The 22,500-nt window shown below is 43.1% G+C and overlaps 1 protein-coding gene across 1 annotated transcript in view; it reads left to right on the forward strand.

Annotated features, from left to right (window-relative positions):
* The window catches only part of LOC308288955 (anoctamin-9-like), a gene marked incomplete at both ends in the record, with an annotated part of 51,521 nt that overhangs the window by 24,911 nt on the left and 4,110 nt on the right, over positions 1-22,500 (forward strand). Inside the window, 12 exons of the mRNA XM_080730428.1 lie at positions 1,279-1,339; positions 4,621-4,703; positions 6,858-6,962; positions 9,989-10,153; positions 11,189-11,225; positions 12,072-12,183; positions 14,230-14,284; positions 15,555-15,652; positions 17,533-17,729; positions 18,405-18,557; positions 19,672-19,816; positions 21,206-21,328. Of these exons, the coding sequence (XP_080586554.1) occupies positions 1,279-1,339; positions 4,621-4,703; positions 6,858-6,962; positions 9,989-10,153; positions 11,189-11,225; positions 12,072-12,183; positions 14,230-14,284; positions 15,555-15,652; positions 17,533-17,729; positions 18,405-18,557; positions 19,672-19,816; positions 21,206-21,328 (1,334 nt within the window). The remainder of the gene's footprint in view (positions 1-1,278; positions 1,340-4,620; positions 4,704-6,857; positions 6,963-9,988; positions 10,154-11,188; positions 11,226-12,071; positions 12,184-14,229; positions 14,285-15,554; positions 15,653-17,532; positions 17,730-18,404; positions 18,558-19,671; positions 19,817-21,205; positions 21,329-22,500) is intronic.

The raw sequence follows: 22,500 nt of genomic DNA on the forward strand, positions 1-22,500 counted from the left end.
GGACCCCTTAGCTGAGAGAGAGATGAAGCAGGGACCCCTTAGAGAGAGATGAAGAAGGGACCCCTTAGCTGAGAGAGAGATGAAGCAGGGACCCCTTAGAGAGAGATGAAGAAGGGACCCCTTAGCTGAGAGAGAGATGAAGCAGGGACCCCTTAGAGAGAGATGAAGAAGGGACCCCTTAGCTGAGAGAGAGATGAAGCAGGGACCCCTTAGCTGAGAGAGAGATGAAGCAGGGACCCCTTAGTTGAGAGAGAGATGAAGCAGGGACCCCTTAGCTGAGAGAGAGATGAAGCAGGGACTCCTTAGCTGAGAGAGATGAAGCAGGGACCCCTTAGTTGAGAGAGAGATGAAGCAGGGACCCCTTAGCTGAGAGAGAGATGAAGCAGGGACTCCTTAGCTGAGAGAGATGAAGCAGGGACCCCTTAGTTGAGAGAGAGATGAAGCAGGGACCCCTTAGCTGAGAGAGAGATGAAGCAGGGACCCCTTAGTTGAGAGAGAGATGAAGCAGGGACCCCTTAGTTGAGAGAGAGATGAAGCAGGGACCCCTTAGCTGAGAGAGAGATGGACCCCTTAGTTGAGAGAGAGATGAAGCAGGGACCCCTTAGTTGAGAGAGAGATGAAGCAGGGACCCCTTAGCTGAGAGAGAGATGAAGCAGGGACCCCTTAGCTGAGAGAGAGATGAAGCAGGGACCCCTTAGCTGAGAGAGAGATGAAGCAGGGACCCCTTAGTTGAGAGAGAGATGAAGCAGGGACCCCTTAGTTGAGAGAGAGATGAAGCAGGGACCCCTTAGCTGAGAGAGAGATGAAGCAGGGACCCCTTAGCTGAGAGAGAGATGAAGCAGGGACCCCTTAGCTGAGAGAGAGAAGAAGCAGGGACCCCTTAGTTGAGAGAGAGATGAAGCAGGGACCCCTTAGTTGAGAGAGAGATGAAGCAGGGACCCCTTAGTTGAGAGAGAGATGAAGCAGGGACCCCCTAGAGAGAGATGAAGCAGGGACCCCTTAGTTGAGAGAGAGATGAAGCAGGGACCCCTTAGTTGAGAGAGAGATGAAGCAGGGACCCCCTAGAGAGAGATGAAGAAGGGACCCCCTAGAGCAGCAGTATAGGAATATCAATCTAGACACAACAACGTAGTAGGTAGACCACGCACCTAATCAGTAAAAACCTTTTGTAAAACCTAAGAATGCTTCCATGTATGGTCATGGAGGGTAGGCCAGTGCTCCAGTAAGTGCTATGGGCTTGTCAGTGATGTCATTGACACCACGTTTACGTCCTCTCAGGTCAGTCTGCTGTTTGACAACGAAGGGACCGTAGCGTTCGCCATGTTTATGGCCATCTGGGGTGAGTCTGTCTTATTATATCTATTCATATTCTAGTGCGGGCCTTAAAGGGATATTTCACTTTCAAAAAAACCTTTTGTCATTTTATCGTCTAATCAGGCTTTTGGGAACACCCAGGACAGTTTTTGTATTTCTTCATTCAATATTTAGATATTTGATATTCATTTTCCCCCATCTTCCCACTTCCAGGACCTTCCTATAAAAACCCATATAACTTTCCTACCCCATTGCGCAGCACGTTGTCTTCTTCTTCTTCTTCTGTTTCCCATGCTTGGTGCTCTGCATGTAAAACACAGACAAACTTCCCTTGCCTTGCATTAACAGAGAGACAGCACCATCTGCTGGCTCAGAGGTGCAGTGCAGCCATAATGACACTGGGTTATCATAACTGTATATATCTATATACAGGGTTCCCACGGTCATGAAATTCCTGGAAACATTATGAAATTAGAAACATATTTCTCCAATACTGGAAAATGTTTTGAATTGATCAAGGGTCCTGGAAGGTCCTGGAAAAAAAATAGCTGACACCATAAATCGACTTTGAGGGTTTCCTGCCACGATATGCTTACCTTTTGACGAGGGCACTTGCACGTCCAGCGTGCACGCTTTATTTTTTGCTACACTGCCTGTCTTTAGGCATTGCACATAGGAGTAAACGACTCGTTATTGCGCTGCATTATTGTGGGCTCGCCTGGAAGGCGAGCACACGTATGTTATCTTCATTATTTATCTATCAGTCAGTCAGTATCCTCAAAACTTTGGCGCGATTCATCTCTTAAACGCTTACACCTTTCAACACCATTCAAAGTTTTATGTGTTCAGCTTACTGAGGACACGTGTGCTTGTACTTTTGGTTTTGAAATGTTTTGTAGTTTAATTATAAAAAAATAAAAATGTTTAACTTTAAGCACCCAATGCATTTCCAATGGGTCCCCAGAGTGGAGAGAAGGATAATAGACCCATGTTTATGTTAAGGCGCTGTGGCTGCAGTGTTCACACTTCAGATATGCTATCTATATCATTGCGTTCACACAGGTCTGCTCTCTGATTTGATCCAAATGTCTAAGCTGTGTGATGTATAAAACTATAGTTATAGTTAAAACTATAAATAAATGTCCCTCTCCACTCTACTGATTACACAGCTGTGATCAAGAATCAAGTCCGGGCGATGGGATGTAAATCCCATAGCCATATATCCTAGAGCCCGCAGGGACAGTCAGCCATATTAGTGGTTGTTGTTGGTTGTCAGGGAGATATCAAAACCAATGCATTTCCAAGTCAGATCCACAAACACAATAAAAGCCATGCTCCACTCCTCAGTCTGGAGTGGCCACATAGAAGAACGCCTTGGTTATAGACATAGTGGAGGACATATGTGATCTGGGATTGTTAGCCTACAGTATATGCACTCAATATACTCCACTACAGTTGGAGTCCATTTGACAGTTGCTGGTTCCCAAACACAGAATCAAAAATGTAGATCTAGAACACATATAATATGTACAGTACAGTAAGGTTCAGTAGAGTACAGTAAAAGTACAGTAAGGTTCAGTAGAGTACAGTAAAGTACAGTAAGGTACAGAAGGGTACAGTACAGAAAGGTACAGTAGAGTACAGTACAGTAAGGTACAGTAAAGTACAATACAGTACAGTAAGGTACAGTAGAGTACAGTAAAGTACAATAAAGTACAGTAAAGTAGAATAAAGTACAGTAAGGTACAGTGGAGTACAGTAAAGTACAGTAGAGTACAGTAAAGTACAGTATAGTAAGGTACAGTAGAGTACAGTACAGTAAGGTACAGTACGGTACAGTAGAGTACAGTATAGTATAGTACAGTAAGGTACAGTACAGTACAGTAAGGTACAGTAGAGTACAGTACAGTAAGGTACAGTAGAGTACAGTAAAGTACAGTAAGTTACAGTAGAATACAGTAAAGTACAGTACAGTAGAGTACAGTAAAGTACAGTAAGTTACAGTACAGTACAGTACAGTACAGTACAGTAAGGTGCAGTACAGTATAGTAAGGTACAGTACAATACTGTAAGGTACTGTACCTTACAGTACCTTAAAGTATCCTATTTGTTGGGTTGGAACCGAGCCCACACTGTTTCGAAGGAACAGTATTTCTAGTTGTTATATAGTCCTGGAAATTGGGTTAAATATTCTGGAAAGTTTGGGAAATTCATTGGTAAAAATGTGTGGGAAAAAACCTACCAGTAAGACACCTAAGGGCGAAGACAGGACTGAATTCGCACAGGACGGAATTCATTTGCAAGTGATTCGAGTTGCAGTTGGTTGTTTACGTTGGACTGGTTAAACTGACACCATTATGTCCATATATGGGCATTCCCAGATATGGGCTTAATAGTGATGGGCATAAAAAGGATTCTATTAGGGTGGTTGCCCCAACAGGGTATCCATCATCTGGGAATCAGATGTAGAGGTCAGCTCCATATATGGAGATCTGGGTGATGATGATCCAGTCGTCTCCATGTATGGATATGTTTAGAAATAATGAAGAGGTTCAAATGCTTGTGATGGTGTGTGTATTAAAGGGATATTTCACAAAAAAAAAAAAAACTCTGCCTTGCATGAGTCTGCCTCCCCAGGCTTAGGGCCGCTCCCCATACACACCCATTGTAACTTCAAACTCCATTTTAACCATGATAGATTCATTAAAAACACACATTATTTTTTCTGGTGACTCTTACTACCCTCCTAATATGTGAGCAGGCCGTGTTTTTTTGATAACATTTTTCATTTATTTTTAATAATTTTGTTTTGTATTACATTTTTCTCATTTTCCCAAATAATTATTACAAATAAATGAAAAAAGTTATCAAAACAACACAGCCTGCTCACGTATTAGGAGGGTAGTATGAGTCACCAGAAAAAATAAATGGGGTTTTTAATGAATCTATCATGGTTAAAATGGAGTTTGAAGTTACAATGGGTGTGTGTGGGGAGAGGCCCTGGGCCTGCAGGGCCTGGTAACATTTACATCTAATATCTAAATATTGAATCAAGTAAATTAAAAACTGTTCAGGGTGTTCATAAAAGCCTGATTAGACGATAAAATTACCAAAAGTTCTTTTGAAAGTGAAATATCCCTTTAAATCCTGGGGACCCCTTTGTTTGTGCTCCCATGCTATGCTCTGGATGCTTATTTCCTGTACGCATCACCTCCTTTTTCTGACTGTGTGTGTGTGTGTGTGTGTGTGTGTGTGTGTGTGTGTGTGTGTGTGTGTGTGTGTGTGTGTGTGTGTGTGTGTCCACAGCCACATTGTTCCTAGAGTTGTGGAAGCGACACAGAGCCAGATACGTGTCTAAATGGAAGGTCTATGACTGGTGTGAAGAGGAGGTACTGTCTGTCTGTCTGTCTGTCTGTCTGTCTGTCTGTCTGTCTGTCTGTCTGTCTGTCTGTCTGTCTGTCTGTCTGTCTGTCTGTCTGTCTGTCTGATGATTACGATGTTTTGGGGCTTTTATGCCTTTATGTAGACTCACAGGAGAAATGGGGACATAGAATGGAGAGTGGTGATAATCAGTGTGGTTTAGAAGAGAGTGGCGACACGCTTTGATCTCGCCGCAGACCAGAAGTGGCGTCGCATGGAGCCTGTTCTCATTCTTAGAGAGCCTCTGCTGCTCTTCAGCCCCGTCCGTCCCCATTATAACCCATTATAACCATTATAACCCAGGCATTTTCACTCCCTGGTAAGTAGACTAAGGCCGTGGCTACACGGAGATGGATATTTCTGAAGCTAGAATTTTTTTTTTGCTGTTGGGGCTTGCAGCCACATGAAGCTGGATATTTCGGCTGTGAAGCTGGATATTTTTTAAACCGGATAAATAAGTGGAGAGATTGAAAAATATCTGATTCACTGGATCCGTGTAGACAGGGAACCCGGATATCTCTGAAGACTTTACTGTGTGTGTGCTTGTTAGACCTAGATATCTTTGTGGTGTGGACCTAGATATTTTTCTATGTGGATATCTGAAAAACCGGGATATATGAAATATCCAGCTCTGTGTAACCATGGCCTAAATCACGTCTTTTCCCCCCTTTTAACTCATTCACGGGCCTCTCCAAGGTAACGGGTTAGGCTAACATTATTAAAAGGGGTAAAAAAAGATGTGGTTTAGTCTACTTACCAGTGAGTGAAAATGCCTGGGTTATAATGGAGGCGGACGGGGCTGAAGAGCAGCAGAGGCTCGCTAAGAAAGAATGAGAACAGGCTCCATTCAGTAAGCTAGGCTAAGCTAGCTTTACACGCTTACAATGTGAGTCGACGTAAGTGTCAAAACTCTCTCCATTCTACGGGTCTGGTGATAATTCTGTAAACAACAACACCTCGTTTCTTATACACAAAGAAATAACAGATGAGAGTCAGATAAAGTATTAATGGAGTTTACTGTGTGACAGAGAATCAGACCCGTCCAATCAGTTTCATGCTTCTTGCTCTCTCCCTCAATGGTATAAATCAAGGGTCTTCAACAGGGGGTCCGGGACCCCTAGGGGCTCCTCCAAATCTTTGAGTGATAGAAACCTTTTTTTCTCCTTTATATTAACCACTTGAACCCTAGCGTCCATATTCTGAGAACTTTAGCCAAAAATAGCAGATCTACAAGCTCACAACGCCTCGCGAGCTTGCAGATCGTCTATTTTTGGCAAAGAGCTTTGGTGTAGAGGGGGAAAAAGAGCAGACTAAGTACAGAGTGAAAGGTAAAGTTTATTAAGTATTGACGGTTCAAGTTGTTAAATATCTGAAAACACAAATTGACAGGAATCCAAAATACACTGTCAAAACGATGTCAAACGATGAAACTATATGGAATCTATGGTGGGGGGTCCCTGCTTCATCTCTCTCTCTCGACTAAGGGGTCCTTAGCCTGAGAACGTTGAAGACCCCTGGTATAAATGAATACTGTATATGACCATGGAACACTTTGATTGGTTCCTTGAGAATGTGACTAGACAGAAACCCTAGGCCTCATAACCCAAACATGATCCTGTTGTCATGGTAACCAGAGTTGCAGTGACCTGTTAAGTCAAAACCGTTTCTCACAGAATACCAGTAAGACTCCCTAATCGGGAGATAAGCGACTGTCAGGTCGCATGTAAAAATCGTCCTGATGGTGGCGCTAAATGGGACAGATCCATGTTGATGACATGACTCTAGACATGCTGTGTACCGCTTTGCGTGATTTTAGGGCAAAATCTGTAGGTGCAGAGTCCAAAAATGTGCTTTGCAAGAATTGGCCTCATGGTGGCGCTAGAAGAGGGCCATGTGAGAAATGAGGGGTGGAGGTTGTGGCTTGGCCGCCAAGGAGTATGTGTCTAAAGTTTGGCATGGATCGGGGCAACGGTGGTGGAGATATGAGTAGGGGAAAAGTGTGACGTGTGACCTGCACTGACCGACTGACTGACAGACTGACAGACAGCCGGTGGAGGTTTTGATAGTAACTGCGACCTGACGGTCACAGGTCGTGTTCATGTTCTGTGGTGCGTCTCTTCCAGGAGGAGCTGATCCTGGAGGTGGTCAACGATCCAGAATGTCAACCTAGAGAGTTCAGACACTCCTACCTGCGCAGCACCATGGTCCTAGTGCTGGTCACCTTAATGGTACTGTACGCACGCACGCACGCACGCACGCACGCACGCACGCACGCACGCACGCACGCACGCACACACACACACACACACACACACAGTTTAGACGTGTATGTATGTCCACACACAGTGTACAGGGACTTTATGTGCAGTAAAGGTTAATTCACGTCCTCATCATACAACAAGCTTGTCACTCTCACTACGTGGTCCTCAGACCAGAGGAGCTGGAGGGCTGGTCCATGTGTGTCTCCAGTCATCATGGTTCTCCATACATCTGGCTCCTCTGTGCTTTCTGCACCAGCATCTGTCTTTAGTACATCCACGTAGGTATAATTCTCCTCTAAGTGTGTGTGTGTGTGTGTGTGTGTGTGTGTGTGTGTGTGTGTGTGTGTGTGTGTGTGTGTGTGTGTGTGTGTGTGTGTGTGTGTGTGTGTGTGTGTGTGTGTGTGTGTGTGTGTGTGTGTGTGTGTGTGTGTGTGCACGCGCGCGCGCGCATGCATACAGCTGGTACTGATCATAGGGCTGGCCCATGCTCTGGTGGTCTTCAGTGATATATATATATATATTAGGGGTGTGTATCCATCCCTTACAAGGCGATTCGATACGTATCCGATACATGGGCTGCGATTCGATTCAAAGACGATACATCTTACATACAGAACGATTCGATACGATTCGATTCGGTGCAATTTCGATACGATTTTGATTTTGTGGAATTTTATGCGATTCGATTGGATTCGATACGATTCGATGCGTTTCGCTGTGATCTGATACATACGTTTAATGAAACATTCATTTTCCATTCAATTAAAAAGCTATAATCTATAAAGTAGCATTGCTGACCTTCAAAGAATGGATATCTCATAAAAGACCAAGGAATAACAGAAAATTGTAAAAAAAGATGGATGACAAATCATTTTAGTATGATGTCATTGTTGTGTTCATTCTAAATAGACACAGACATGTAGAATTGTAGATTCTAAAAAAAAAAGAATTGATGTAAACTACAAAGCCTACTGACATGGTTTGAAAATCTGTCTCACACACCCATTTCTAAGAGCTTCACTTTAGCAGTTACAGTTAGTCAGGTGGAGAAATATAAAACAAACACACAAAAGGCCTGGCCCTTCAGGCTTTCAGTACAGTGCAATAATTGTACTTTGACGGTTCTACTGGGAAAAGTGTTATGTGTAAAATCCAATCCATTACTGTCGCATTCTTAATCCAAACGTTGCGTTTCTCCACTGGAATAATACATTGAGTTATGGAAGGCCTGGCCCATGCTCTGGTGGTGTTCAGGGTGGTGTAATGTGTGTGTGTGTGTGTATTTACAGATGGTATTGATCATAGGCCTGGCCCATGCTCTGGTGGTGTTCAGGGTGGTGTAATGTGTGTGTGTGTGTGTGTATTTACAGATGGTATTGATCATAGGCCTGGCCCATGCTCTGGTGGTCTTCAGGGTGTTATAATGAGTGTGTGTGTGTATTTACAGATGGTATTGATCATAGGCCTGGCCCATGCTCTGGTGGTCTTCAGGGTGTTATAATGAGTGTGTGTGTGTATTTACAGATGGTATTGATCATAGGTCTGGCCCATGCTCTGGTGGTCTTCAGGGTGTTATAATGAGTGTGTGTGTGTATTTACAGATGGTACTGATCATAGGGCTGGCCCATGCTCTGGTGGTCTTCAGGGTGGTGTAATGAGTGTGTGTGTGTATTTACAGATGGTATTGATCATAGGCCTGGCCCATGCTCTGGTGGTCTTCAGGGTGTTATAATGAGTGTGTGTGTGTATTTACAGATGGTACTGATCATAGGTCTGGCCCATGCTCTGGTGGTCTTCAGGGTGGTGTAATGAGTGTGTGTGTGTATTTACAGATGGTATTGATCATAGGGCTGGCCCATGCTCTGGTGGTCTTCAGGGTGTTATAATGAGTGTGTGTGTGTATTTACAGATGGTATTGATCATAGGGCTGGCCCATGCTCTGGTGGTCTTCAGGGTGTTATAATGAGTGTGTGTGTGTATTTACAGATGGTATTGATCATAGGGCTGGCCCATGCTCTGGTGGTCTTCAGGGTGTTATAATGAGTGTGTGTGTGTATTTACAGATGGTATTGATCATAGGCCTGGCCCATGCTCTGGTGGTCTTCAGGGTGTTATAATGAGTGTGTGTGTGTGTATTTACAGATGGTATTGATCATAGGGCTGGCCCATGCTCTGGTGGTCTTCAGGGTGTTATAATGAGTGTGTGTGTGTATTTACAGATGGTATTGATCATAGGCCTGGCCCATGCTCTGGTGGTCTTCCGGGTGGTGTAATGAGTGTGTGTGTGTATTTACAGATGGTATTGATCATAGGTCTGGCCCATGCTCTGGTGGTCTTCAGGGTGTTATAATGAGTGTGTGTGTGTGTATTTACAGATGGTACTGATCATAGGCCTGGCCCATGCTCTGGTGGTCTTCAGGGTGGTGTAATGAGTGTGTGTGTGTATTTACAGATGGTATTGATCATAGGGCTGGCCCATGCTCTGGTGGTCTTCCGGGTGGTGTAATGAGTGTGTGTGTGTATTTACAGATGGTATTGATCATAGGGCTGGCCCATGCTCTGGTGGTCTTCAGGGTGGTGTAATGAGTGTGTGTGTGTATTTACAGATGGTATTGATCATAGGCCTGGCCCATGCTCTGGTGGTCTTCAGGGTGTTATAATGAGTGTGTGTGTGTATTTACAGATGGTATTGATCATAGGCCTGGCCCATGCTCTGGTGGTCTTCAGGGTGTTATAATGAGTGTGTGTGTGTGTGTTTACAGATGGTATTGATCATAGGCCTGGCCCATGCTCTGGTGGTCTTCAGGGTGTTATAATGAGTGTGTGTGTGTATTTACAGATGGTATTGATCATAGGCCTGGCCCATGCTCTGGTGGTCTTCAGGGTGTTATAATGAGTGTGTGTGTGTATTTACAGATGGTATTGATCATAGGCCTGGCCCATGCTCTGGTGGTCTTCAGGGTGTTATAATGAGTGTGTGTGTGTATTTACAGATGGTATTGATCATAGGCCTGGCCCATGCTCTGGTGGTCTTCCGGGTGGTCTGCGCCCCCCTCCTCTCTGAGGGGTCCTCAGAGTTCATCAGGGACCACGCCAACACCGTGGCCGTCATGCTGGGGGCGGTGCTTCATTACATCACCATCCAGGTCATGACCCGGGTAGGTTACATCACTGTGACATCACTATGACATCACTGTTACATCATCATTACATCACCATCCAGGTCATGACCCGGGTAGGTTACATCACTGTTACATCACTATGACATCACTATGACATCATTACATCACCATCCAGGTCATGACCCGGGTAGGTTACATCACTGTTACATCACTATGACATCACTATGACATCATTACATCACCATCCAGGTCATGACCCGGGTAGGTTACATCACTGTTACATCACTATGACATCACTATGACATCATTACATCACCATCCAGGTCATGACCCGGGTAGGTTACATCACTGTTATACCACTATGACATCATTAGTAGATCTGCTGTTTTCACTACTTTTGTGCGACAGCCTTATATGATGATTTTTTTTTTTTTTACAAATTTGAAACTTGGAGATACAAGGTTTCTGCCCGACAGTGACGATAAAGCTTCCAGGGTGCACTGGGCCTCGCAATATAAGACAATAATTGAGTAGTGAAGTGTGATGTAATTTACACATCCTACCTGGTTCGCGGTTTTCTTCCCCCATTCTGAATTCCCACAGACCTTTTTCATATGGCGTCATATAAGAACTGTGTTCCAATTATAAACAAATGATCTCAGCGGTTTGACTCATATGGATATGAAGAATCAACTGATGGTGAGAAAACACTAATGTTACTGTCGGCCAGAAACAGGCTTTATCACTTATGAGTGACTGACTATCATAAACCATACAGAGCCTCCTCCCCGACAATATCGCGCAGACGGTTTGTTTATTTTTGGACCACAATGCTTATGTGAGAGGATTTTAAGATGACTCGATGTTATTCTCCATAGAGAATTACTTCATTGGAACCGGGGGATGAGCGAGTCACGTCATGACTTTGTTACTCTATTGCCAGCACTCAGAACACTCTGTCTGTCTGTCTGTCTGTCTGTCTGTCTGTCTGTCTGTCTGTCTGTATGTCCAGGTGAACAGGTGGTAGTGAACAGTGGTATTGTGGGTAATGTAGTGTATTGTGTCTTCCAGGTTAACAGGTGGGTGGCCTTCAAGCTGTGTGAACTCGGTGAGTCTGAGAAATAAATACATGTTTCATCACTTCTCCATCTTTTCCTCATTCTTAATGTTAACGTTTTCTTTGCTTAGTTGCTAGCCTTTAAAATACAGTTGTTTATTTTATTTGTACTGTTTTGCAAAGCGACTTTGAGCACCAAGTTTAAAATGATACTAAATATTTTTTCAAGTGTCCAAATAAATTCCAAATATTATCAAATGATCTCACGGCACCCCTGGACTGCCGTCACAGCACCCCAGGGTGCCCCGTCACCCCACCCCTGCTGTAGAGTCTCATTGCTGTATTGTGTTCTTACAGAGGAGACTGTGGTCAAACAGTCAAAAATCAATGACTAGCCCTCAGCTGTGTTCGGACACATATTGACAATTTCATCAACAAAATAAAAACTAGACTAAAATTTTAGGGAGCGACTAGTGGAGAAGAGAGTCATTTTATGTTTGGTTGCTCTCGGGTGTTCGCGTTGTGAGCTTGTAGATCGGCTATTTTCAGCACGCAACCAAGTGTAAAATCAGTCATTACGATGCCATCAAGGCCTGCCAAAATACATTTCAGTTGACTAAATCAACTGTAGATTTAGTCAACTAAAATCTTATGATATTTAGTCGAAAAAAAGATTAGACTAAAACTAAAACTTTTCAGGTGACTAAATTATGACTAAAACTAAATCAAAATTTGCTGTCAAAAACAACACTGCTCTCATTGCTGTACTGTGTTCTTACAGAGGAGACTGTGGTCAAACAGTGCCCTCTAGAGTCTCATGGCTGTATTGTTCTTACAGAGGAGACTGTGGTCAAACAGTGCCCTCTAGAGTCTCATGGCTGTACTGTGTTCTTACAGAGGAGACCCGGTCCTTCACGGCCACAGAGAGAAGCTTCACGGTGAAGATGTTCACCTTCCAGTTCTTCACCCTCTTCTCCTCACTCTTCTACGTGGCCTTCTTCCTGGGCAGGTACTGTAGGACAGGACCCCCCAGGGGGTCCCCAGATGATGTTCTTCCTGGGCAGGTACTGTAGGACAGGGTTTCCCACGGTCATGAAATTCCTGGAAATATTTTGAAATTAGAAAAATATTTTTCCAGTACTGGAAAAGTTTTGGAATTGATCAAGGGTCCTGGAAGGTCCTGGAAAAAATAGCTATGCATTGTCTTTGGTTATTGATTGTGTTAATACCTCTGAAATGACAAATTAAACATGGGCCAAATTGTCAAATATTAGAGGCAGAAATTGTTGCGAGGCGTTGTGAGCATGTAGATAGGCTATTTTCACAATAGAAACGTGTTATGCAAAATTCCTCAACTCTTAGTGCTCGTCAGGTTGCCAGGTCCCCAGTTAAAACATGATTATTTCGGGGGTCACAGCCTGAAAAGGTTGAGAACCACTGGCATACACTACCTGTCTTTGGGCATTGAGCATAGGAGTAAGCAACCTGTTATTGAGCTGAATTGTTGTTATGTAGTCCTGGAAATTGGGTTAAATATTCTGGAAAGGTTTTGGAAATTAATTGGTAAAAATGTGTGGGAACCCTGACTGTAGGACAGGGGTCCTCAACCCCCCCAGGGGGGTCCCCAGATGATTAATTGCAACCGTCACGTCGCAGTTACTATCAAAACCTCCACCAGCTGTCAGCCAGTCTGTCTGTCTGTCAGTCAGTCAGTCACACGTCACACTTTTGCCCTTCTCATATCTCCGCAACCGTTGCCCCGATCCATGCCGAATTTTGCACACACACTCCTTGCCTGCCAAACCACAACCTCCACCTCCACCCATCAATTCTCACATGACCCTCTTCTAGCGCCACCATGAAGCCGATTCTTGCAAAACACACTTCTGGACACTGCTCCTACAGATTTTGCCCTAAAATCACGCAAATCGCTACACAGTATGTCTACACTCATGTCTTCAACATGGATCTGTCCCATATAGCGCCACCATCAGGCCGATTTTTTCAAACACATTTTTGGACACTGCTCCTACACATTTTGCCCTAAAATCACGCTGCGACCTGATAGTTGCTTATCTCCCGATTAGGGAGTCTTTGTTTTCTCACTCAACAGTAAACAAACCGAAATAAGAGGGTATCTGCACAGACCAAATTATGGACGTACGCCCAGATGACCGCAATGTATCATTGCACTGGGACTTTGACGTTAGCATACAGTGCGCTCAGACCTCACGCCAAATTCGATCCTATACAGCCAATCCTAGCGTGCATTTGGTCTGGACTTCGACCTGAAATCGTCCATCATTTAAATAACACAGCCTTAAATGTTCTCGAAGCGCCCCGAATTTTACGACCTGAACAACCGGAATACGACCAAGCCAATAGGAAAGAGTTTCCCCCGACCGATGGAATAAACACAGTACAGATGAATCCCACGCTCCCTCAGACCTGACGTGAGATTTGAGCGTGCCTTACACGCTCAAATCAAAGTCTCTCTGGCCACAATACTAGCAAACAACGATCTGGTAACACCCACCCATAAAACAAACACTGCCACCCGTCCCAGGTGTGGAATTTCTTGACCACTTCCCTTAAAATGTGTAGTTCACTGACTTCCTTTAAAACAGCCCTGAAAACTCACCTTTCAGGAGGCCAGAGGCGGAGGTAGTGAGAAGTGATCACCCCTCCCCTCTTACTTAACTCCACTTATATGTTGATGAATTGGACACCAAGGACACCAATGGAAACAAGACTGCAAGGACCTTTTTGGTGAAATCCTTTTAGACAAAGTATTCTGACTGTACTGCTGCCGGGTTACATTACTGCCTAATAAAATATTCAATCAATCAATCAATGAATCAGTCACAAACGATAGATTGATAAATCCAAACAATCGTGGTGATCTCGCCGTGCGTCCATTATTTGGCCTGCACCACCTTTGATAAATGAGGGCCACCGTCTGCTGTGTGGCTGGACTATATTTAACATGTCTTTGTATAATAAAAACTATAATGTCTTCAATGTCTTTAATGTCTTTAATGTCTTTGTTCTCCAGGATCAATGGACATCCAGGCAACTACGTACGCATCGCTAAATGGAGACTGGAGGAGGTGAGTGGAAACTATTTGTAGGATATTAATCATTAACTCTTTTTTTAAGGATTTTTAGTCTGTACAGTACAGTACCTTACCATTGTGATTTTATAGAAAAATAACCATCCATTGTTTCCAATCGCGATCTTCTGTAAATAAAAAGACAGGCATATTCCACTTGTACCGAGAATGACAGGATGAAAATGCCTCATGTAAACCTCAGAGTGGAATAGAATATCCATTCAGAATGAATTTTCATTCCGGTCTGATACAGGCATACCGTTTGAATCAGAATAGACTTTTGTTCAGGTTCCATGTAAACGTTTGGGTATGAATCTCTATTCGGAATGAGTTCATTCTGAATGAATAAATGTTGTGCATGTAAACACAGCCAGTATGAGTTCATACTGAATGAATAAATGTTGTGCATGTAAACACAGCCAGTATGAGTTCATACTGAATGAATAAATGTTGTGCATGTAAACACAGCCAGTATGAGTTCATACTGAATGAATAAATGTTGTGCATGTAAACACAGCCAGTATGAGTTCATACTGAATGAATAAATGTTGTGCATGTAAACACAGCCAGTATGAGTTCATACTGAATGAATAAATGTTGTGCATGTAAACACAGCCAGTATGAGTTCATACTGAATGAATAAATGTTGTGCATGTAAACACAGCCAGTATGAGTTCATACTGAATGAATAAATGTTGTGCATGTAAACACAGCCAGTATGAGTTCATACTGAATGAATAAATGTTGTGCATGTAAACACAGCCAGTATGAGTTCATACTGAATGAATAAATGTTGTGCATGTAAACACAGCCAGTATGAGTTCATACTGAATGAATAAATGTTGTGCATGTAAACACAGCCAGTATGAGTTCATACTGAATGAATAAATGTTGTGCATGTAAACACAGCCAGTATGAGTTCATACTGAATGAATAAATGTTGTGCATGTAAACACAGCCAGTATGAGTTCATACTGAATGAATAAATGTTGTGCATGTAAACACAGCCAGTATGAGTTCATTCTGAATGAATAAATGTTGTGCATGTAAACGCAGCCATAGAGTCCCGAAAAAAGAACGGGAGACACAATGAGCTCAGTCAGGATGTCAGGTTAGAGTTACAGTATGTTAAACATGACTCTTTGATATTATGAATCTCCTCTCCTCTCCTCTCCTCTCCTCTTTCCTCCCCCCCTCTCCTCTCCTCTCCTCTCCTCTCCTCTCCTCTCCTCTCCTCTCCTCTCCTCCTCTCCTCTCCTCTCCTCAGTGTCACCCCAGTGGTTGTCTGACAGACCTGTTCATCCAGATGGCTGTCATCATGTTATTGAAACAGACTCTCAACAACATCTTTGAGTTCACCGTGCCGTGAGTAACCCTGAGGCCAGAATTAGCCCATCGCTGTACCCCTAACCCTAACCCGTCCTTGTCCAGTACTATGTTAGCAACGAGTTTAAGAGAGGAGCACCCATAGACGTAGATGTTATATCAGGGGTCTTCAACGTGTTCAGCCCAAGGACCCCTTAGCTGAGAGAGAGATGAAGCAGGGACCCCTTAGTTGAGAGAGAGATGAAGCAGGGACCCCTTAGTTGAGAGAGATGAAGCAGGGACCACTTAGTTGAGAGAGAGATGAAGCAGGGACCCCTTAGTTGAGAGAGAGAGATGAAGCAGGGACCCCTTAGTTGAGAGAGAGATGAAGCAGGGACCCCCACAACCTGTTCATAGATTCCATATAGTTCCATTGTTTGACAGCACAATCACCAGTGTATTTTGCATTCATGTCAATGTGTGTTTTCAGATATTTAACCACTTGAACCGTCAATACTTAATAAACTTGACCTTTCACTCTGTACTTTTTCCCCTCACCAAAGCGCTTTGCCAAAAATAGCCAATCTACAAGCTCACAACCTTTGTTACAATTACGGCGATTAGTATAATTCACCTGGGTGGGTGAGTCGTGTAACTTTCCCGACGTTATGCTGTGTATGTGTTCACAACAATAGCCAACACGTGCAGATTTCAGCATGGAAAAGGGAGTGGAAAAACGCACCCTCCAACTGTTTTCTGGGTATGGGGAATCTGTTGCTGGTTCTTCTAGTCACCGTCACGTTGTGGTGGTATTCCTGTTGTTGCTGGTTCTTCTAGTCACCGTCACGTTGTGGTGGTATTCCTGTTGTTGCTGTTATGTTGCAAACGGTGTGAGCTGGTGAAATAGCATTGACAGCTGTGACTGGTGACGGAAGCTTTCCTTGGCAAGCTGCCAGATAGCAACAGTTGCTAAGCTAGCGTTGGACAAAAACATTTGGGGAGGTGCATAGCGAAGGGCTAAATACACATTAGAAGCACGTGCCCCTGTTGGGGGATGAGATTTTTACCTAGATTTATTATTTGTACGTATATGTTTCTCAGCTGGCTGAAGAGGAACACGGCCAGGAAGCTGAAACGTTGTTTATTAACTGGTTTGCGTATATAGTTACATATATATTTAGTATTTACATATATATATTTACATATATATTTACATATATTTAATTTTACATCTATTTCTCAGCTGGTTGAAGAGCTGCTTATTGACTAGTTTACATAATATTTACGTATATATTTTCATATACATTTTCATATATATTTACATATATATTTACATATATATTTCTACACATATGTTCTCAGCTGGTTGAAGAGCTGTTTCCGGCGCAGCGCGGCCACGAAGCTGAAGCATTGTTTATTAACTGGTTTATGTATATATTTTACATATATTTACATATATATTTACATATATGTTCTCAGCTGGTTGAAGAGCTGCTTATTAACTAGTTTACGTATATATATTTACATATATTTACATATATTTACATATATATATTTCTACACATATGTTTATCAGCTGGTTGAAGAGCTGCTTATTAACTAGTTTACATATATATTTTACATATATATTTACATATATTTACATATATATTTACATATATTTACATATGTTTATCAGCTGGTTGAAGAGCTGCGTCCGGCGCAACGCGGCCAGGAAGCTGAAACGTTGTTTATGAACTGGTTTACGTATATATTTACATATATTTACATATATATTTACGTATATATTTACATATATTTACATATATATTTACATATATATTTACATATCTTTACATATATTTGCATATATATTTACATATCTTTACATATATTTACATATATATTTACATATATATTTACATATCTTTACATATATTTACATATATATTTACATACAGCTGGTTGAAGAGCTGCGTCCGGCGCAGTGCGGCCAGGAAGCTGGAGAGGAAGTGCGGCCACTGCTACAGGAAGGCGTGCCGCGAGGAGAACGGTGCCACCGAGCCATGTGACATCTGCAAGCTCCGTGATTGGCTGAGGAACTATCACCTGGCCGACGTCAACGCCTTCAGCCTCTTCAACGAGTTCCTGGAGATGGGTACGGTCACGTGACCACACTCTGATGTTTTGATTGGTTGGGTACGGTCACGTGACCACACTCTGATGCTTTGATTGGTTGCGTACGGTCACGTGACCACACTCTGATGATTTGATTGGTTGGGTACGGTCACGTGACCACACTCTGATGTTTTGATTGGTTGGGTACGGTCACGTGACCACACTCTGATGTTTTGATTGGTTGGGTACGGTCACGTGACCACACTCTGATGTTTTGATTGGTCAATGGGTACGGTCACGTGACCACACTCTGATACGTAGGTCAATAGGGTTAATTAATACAGGTAATGAGTGTAGAATAGGAGGACTGCTTAAAACATATTTGACAGTTCTGTGAGAGCCAGAATTCTTGCTGATTGGTAGGCATGCCTAATACTTATTTCTTGCAATGAAATGCAAATTGATTATTTAAAAATCATACAATGTGATTTCCTGGAATTTCTTTTTAGATTCTGTCTCTCATAGTTGAAGTATGCATACGATAAAAATTGCAGACCTCTCCATTCTTTGGAAGTGGGAAAACCTGCTAAATCGGCAGTGTATCTAATACTTATTTCCCCCATTGTATGTGTCACCGTGTCTCTCTCTCTCTCTCTCTCTCTCTCTCTCTCTCTCTCTCTCTCTCTCTCTCTCTCTCTCTCTCTCTCTCTCCCAGTGGTCCAGTTCAGCTTCACCACCATCTTCGTTGCTGCGTTCCCATTGGCTCCCCTGCTGGCGCTGATCAACAACGTGTTCGAGATCCGCCTCGACGCCATCAAGATGGTCAGCCTGGAGCGCCGCCTAGTGCCCAAGAAGACCAACGACATCGGTGAGTTAGTCTAGAGCGCCTCCTAGTGGCCAAGAAGACCAACGACATCGGTGAGACGCTGATAGAGAGAGAGTGAGAGCAAAGGACCCAGTGGTGACAGTTGTGAAAATCGAAAAAAAATCAACCCTGGTCCAAAAATAAATACGAAACGGGTGGCAGCGCGCAAACGTGATTGACATAACGTGAGGTTGATATTGTGTTTTCCCGCTCCGAAATTCACTCCGATATTCGGCCGGAAAAACGCAGCAGTGTGCAAAGCCCATTAGGCTGGGATCAGTAGCATTTTGGGGTTATGATCCGGTCGGGAGCGGAAACAACTATCAAACCGGAAACTGTTTTTACACCAAATAATTCCCCGTGCTCACACATTGGTACCCGTTTATTTGTACGGAGATTGATGGGACTTTACCATTGTATCTTAAATCACTGCTGCATTGGAATCCTGTGACATATAGCAGTGTTTCTCAACCTTTTCAGGCAGCGACCCCCAAAATAATCATATTTTAACTGGGGACCCCCCAGTTTGTTGTGTTTTGAGGACACACTCGAAAAGGATCCTCTATTGAAATTTAAAATAAATTAAATAAAATACCGTTGAGTGAGAAAACAATGTTGCACATTAAGATAATCATCTGGCACCGCCCAAAATAAGGCTGATTTTTTCAAACACATTTTTGGACACTGCTCCTACAAATTATGCCCTAAAATCACGCGAATCGGTACACACTTGCTCTACACTGATGTCATCAACATGGATCTGTCCCATTTAGCGCCACCTTCAGGCCGATTTTTAAAAACACATTTTTGTACACTACTCCTACAGATTTTGCCCTAAAATCACGCACATCGCTACACAGTATGTCTACACTCATGTCATCATGAGTCATCATAGCGCCACCATCAGGCCGATTTTTTCAAACACATTTTTGGACACTTTGGCCTAAAATCACACTGCAACCTGACGGTCGCTTATCTCCCGATTAGGGAGTCTTACTGGTTTTTTATTTTTTTCTAGATTGATATTCCTATGCATTTTGTTGTATTGTTGTTGATGTACTGACATATTATCTTGCTTATTATATTGATGTATATTACCTGTTTATTGTAATTCCAGGGATCTGGACCAAGGTCCTGGAGGCCATCGGGGTGCTAGCGGTCATCGCTAACGGTCTGGTCATCGGCTGGTCGTCAGACTTCATCCCTCGGCTGGTCTATCGATACCGTTATGGACCCTGTGCTAACGGGACCTCCACCTCAAAGTAATATATACACACACACACACACACTACCGCTACGGACCCTGTGCTAACGGGACCGCTACCTCAAAGTAATATATCTATACACACTACCGTTATGGACCCTGTGCTAACGGGACCTCCACCTCAAAGTAATATATATACACACACACACACACACACTACCGCTACGGACCCTGTGCTAACGGGACCTCTACCTCAAAGTAATATATATATATATACACACACACACACACACACACACACACACACGGTTGTGTATCTTCATATAATGAGTGTCTATGTGTGTGTAGTTGTATGCAGGGATACATCAGGTTGTGTATTTCTATATAATGGTTGTCTATGTGTGTGTGTAGTGAGGTTGTGTATTTCATATAATGGTTGTCTATGTGGCGTGTAGTGAGGTTGTGTATTTCATATAATGGGTGTCTATGTGGTGTGTAGTTGCATGCAGGGGTACATCAGGTTGTGTATCTTATATAATGGATGTCTATGTGGTGTGTAGTGGGGTTGTGTATCTTATATAATGAGTGTCTATGTGGTGTGTAGTGAGGTTGTGTATCTTATATAATGGTTGTCTATGTGGTGTGTAGTGAGGTTGTGTATCTTATATAATGGGTGTCTATGTGGTGTGTAGTGAGGTTGTGTATCTTATATAATGGGTGTCTATGTGGTGTGTAGTGAGGTTGTGTATCTTATATAATGAGTGTCTATGTGGTGTGTAGCTGCATGCAGGGTTACATCAGGTTGTGTATTTCCTATAATGGTTGTCTATGTGGTGTGTAGTGAGGTTGTGTATCTTATATAATGGGTGTCTATGTGGTGTGTAGTGAGGTTGTGTATCTTATATAATGGGTGTCTATGTGGTGTGTAGTGAGGTTGTGTATCTTATATAATGGGTGTCTATGTGGTGTGTAGTGAGGTTGTGTATCTTATATAATGAGTGTCTATGTGGTGTGTAGCTGCATGCAGGGTTACATCAGGTTGTGTATTTCCTATGATGGTTGTCTATGTGGTGTGTAGTGAGGTTGTGTATCTTATATAATGGGTGTCTATGTGGTGTGTAGTGAGGTTGTGTATCTTATATAATGGGTGTCTATGTGGTGTGTAGTGAGGTTCTGTATCTTATATAATGGGTGTCTATGTGGTGTGTAGTGAGGTTGTGTATCTTATATAATGGGTGTCTATGTGGTGTGTAGTGAGGTTGTGTATCTTATATAATGGGTGTCTATGTGGTGTGTAGTGAGGTTGTGTATCGTATATAATGAGTGTCTATGTGGTGTGTAGCTGCATGCAGGGTTACATCAGGTTGTGTATTTCCTATAATGGTTGTCTATGTGGTGTGTAGTGAGGTTGTGTATCTTATATAATGGGTGTCTATGTGGTGTGTAGCTGTATGCAGGGCTACATCAACGACACCCTGGCCACAGCCTTCTTGTCCGACGCGGCGGTCAGGAAGGACTTCCTGTCGTCACAGATGGTCACGGAGGGCGGGGCTAACGTCACGCACTGCAGGTCAGAGGTCAAACCACACACACACACACACACACACACGCACACACGCACACACACATTCGAATGGCCGATATTAGGAAAACCTTCGATATTCGATAACCTTGTTGAATACCTCGATATCGATATTACTCACGATATTAGTAAAAACAATTTCATTATAATAGTTATTTTATCTGCTTTAGGTCCACTGTCTGCCTAACCCAGATAATGAATAGCATATCCATGCATGCACACTGCACAGTACACATAGAATAAAGACATTAAATGAATAGCATATCCATGCATGCACACTGCACAGTACACATAGAACCAGTAAGACTCCCTAATCGGGAGATAAGCGACCGTTGGTCGCTTATCTCCACAAATATCACAACCTCCACCTCTCACGTCATACGGGTAGCCATAGTTACACCTGGAATGTTGAATCTCCATATATGGAGATAACCTACGCATCACACAAAGTCTGACCTCACCAGCCCATACTTGGGCATGGACGACTTATATCTCCATATACGGAGATGGCCATATATAGAGATACGATGACATCACAGAGTCCACAGCTGATGATGTGGCGTGATGTCATACAATACACAAACAAGCCCTATATAAAGGGGCAATTCTCACCAGGGAAGAGAGCATTGCCTGGAATGTTGAATCTCCATATATGGAGATAACCTACGCATCACACAAAGTCTGACCTCACCAGCCCATACTTGGGCATGGACGACTTATATCTCCATATACGGAGATGGCCATATATGGAGATACGATGACATCACAGAGTCCACAGCTGATGATGTGGCGTGGTGTCATACAATAAACAAACAAGCCCTATATACTGATGCGATACGATGACATCACAGAGTCCACAGCTGATGATGTGGCGTGATGTCATACAATAAACAAACAAGCCCTATATACTGATGCGGAGATATGAGCAGGGCAAAGGTGTGACGTGTGACGTGTGACCGACCGACCGACCGACCGACGGACGGACGGCCGGTGGAGGTTTTCATAGTAAACTGCTCCCTGACGGTCGCAATAAAGACATTAAATGAATAGCATATCCATGCATGCACACTGCACAGTACACATAGAATAAAGACATTAAATGAATAGCATATCCATGCATGCACACTGCACAGTACACATAGAATAAATACATTAAATGA

This window comes from Nannobrachium achirus (genome assembly GCF_963921795.1).
Source record: "Nannobrachium achirus genome assembly, chromosome: 7".
Classification (NCBI taxonomy): Eukaryota; Metazoa; Chordata; class Actinopteri; order Myctophiformes; family Myctophidae; genus Nannobrachium; species Nannobrachium achirus.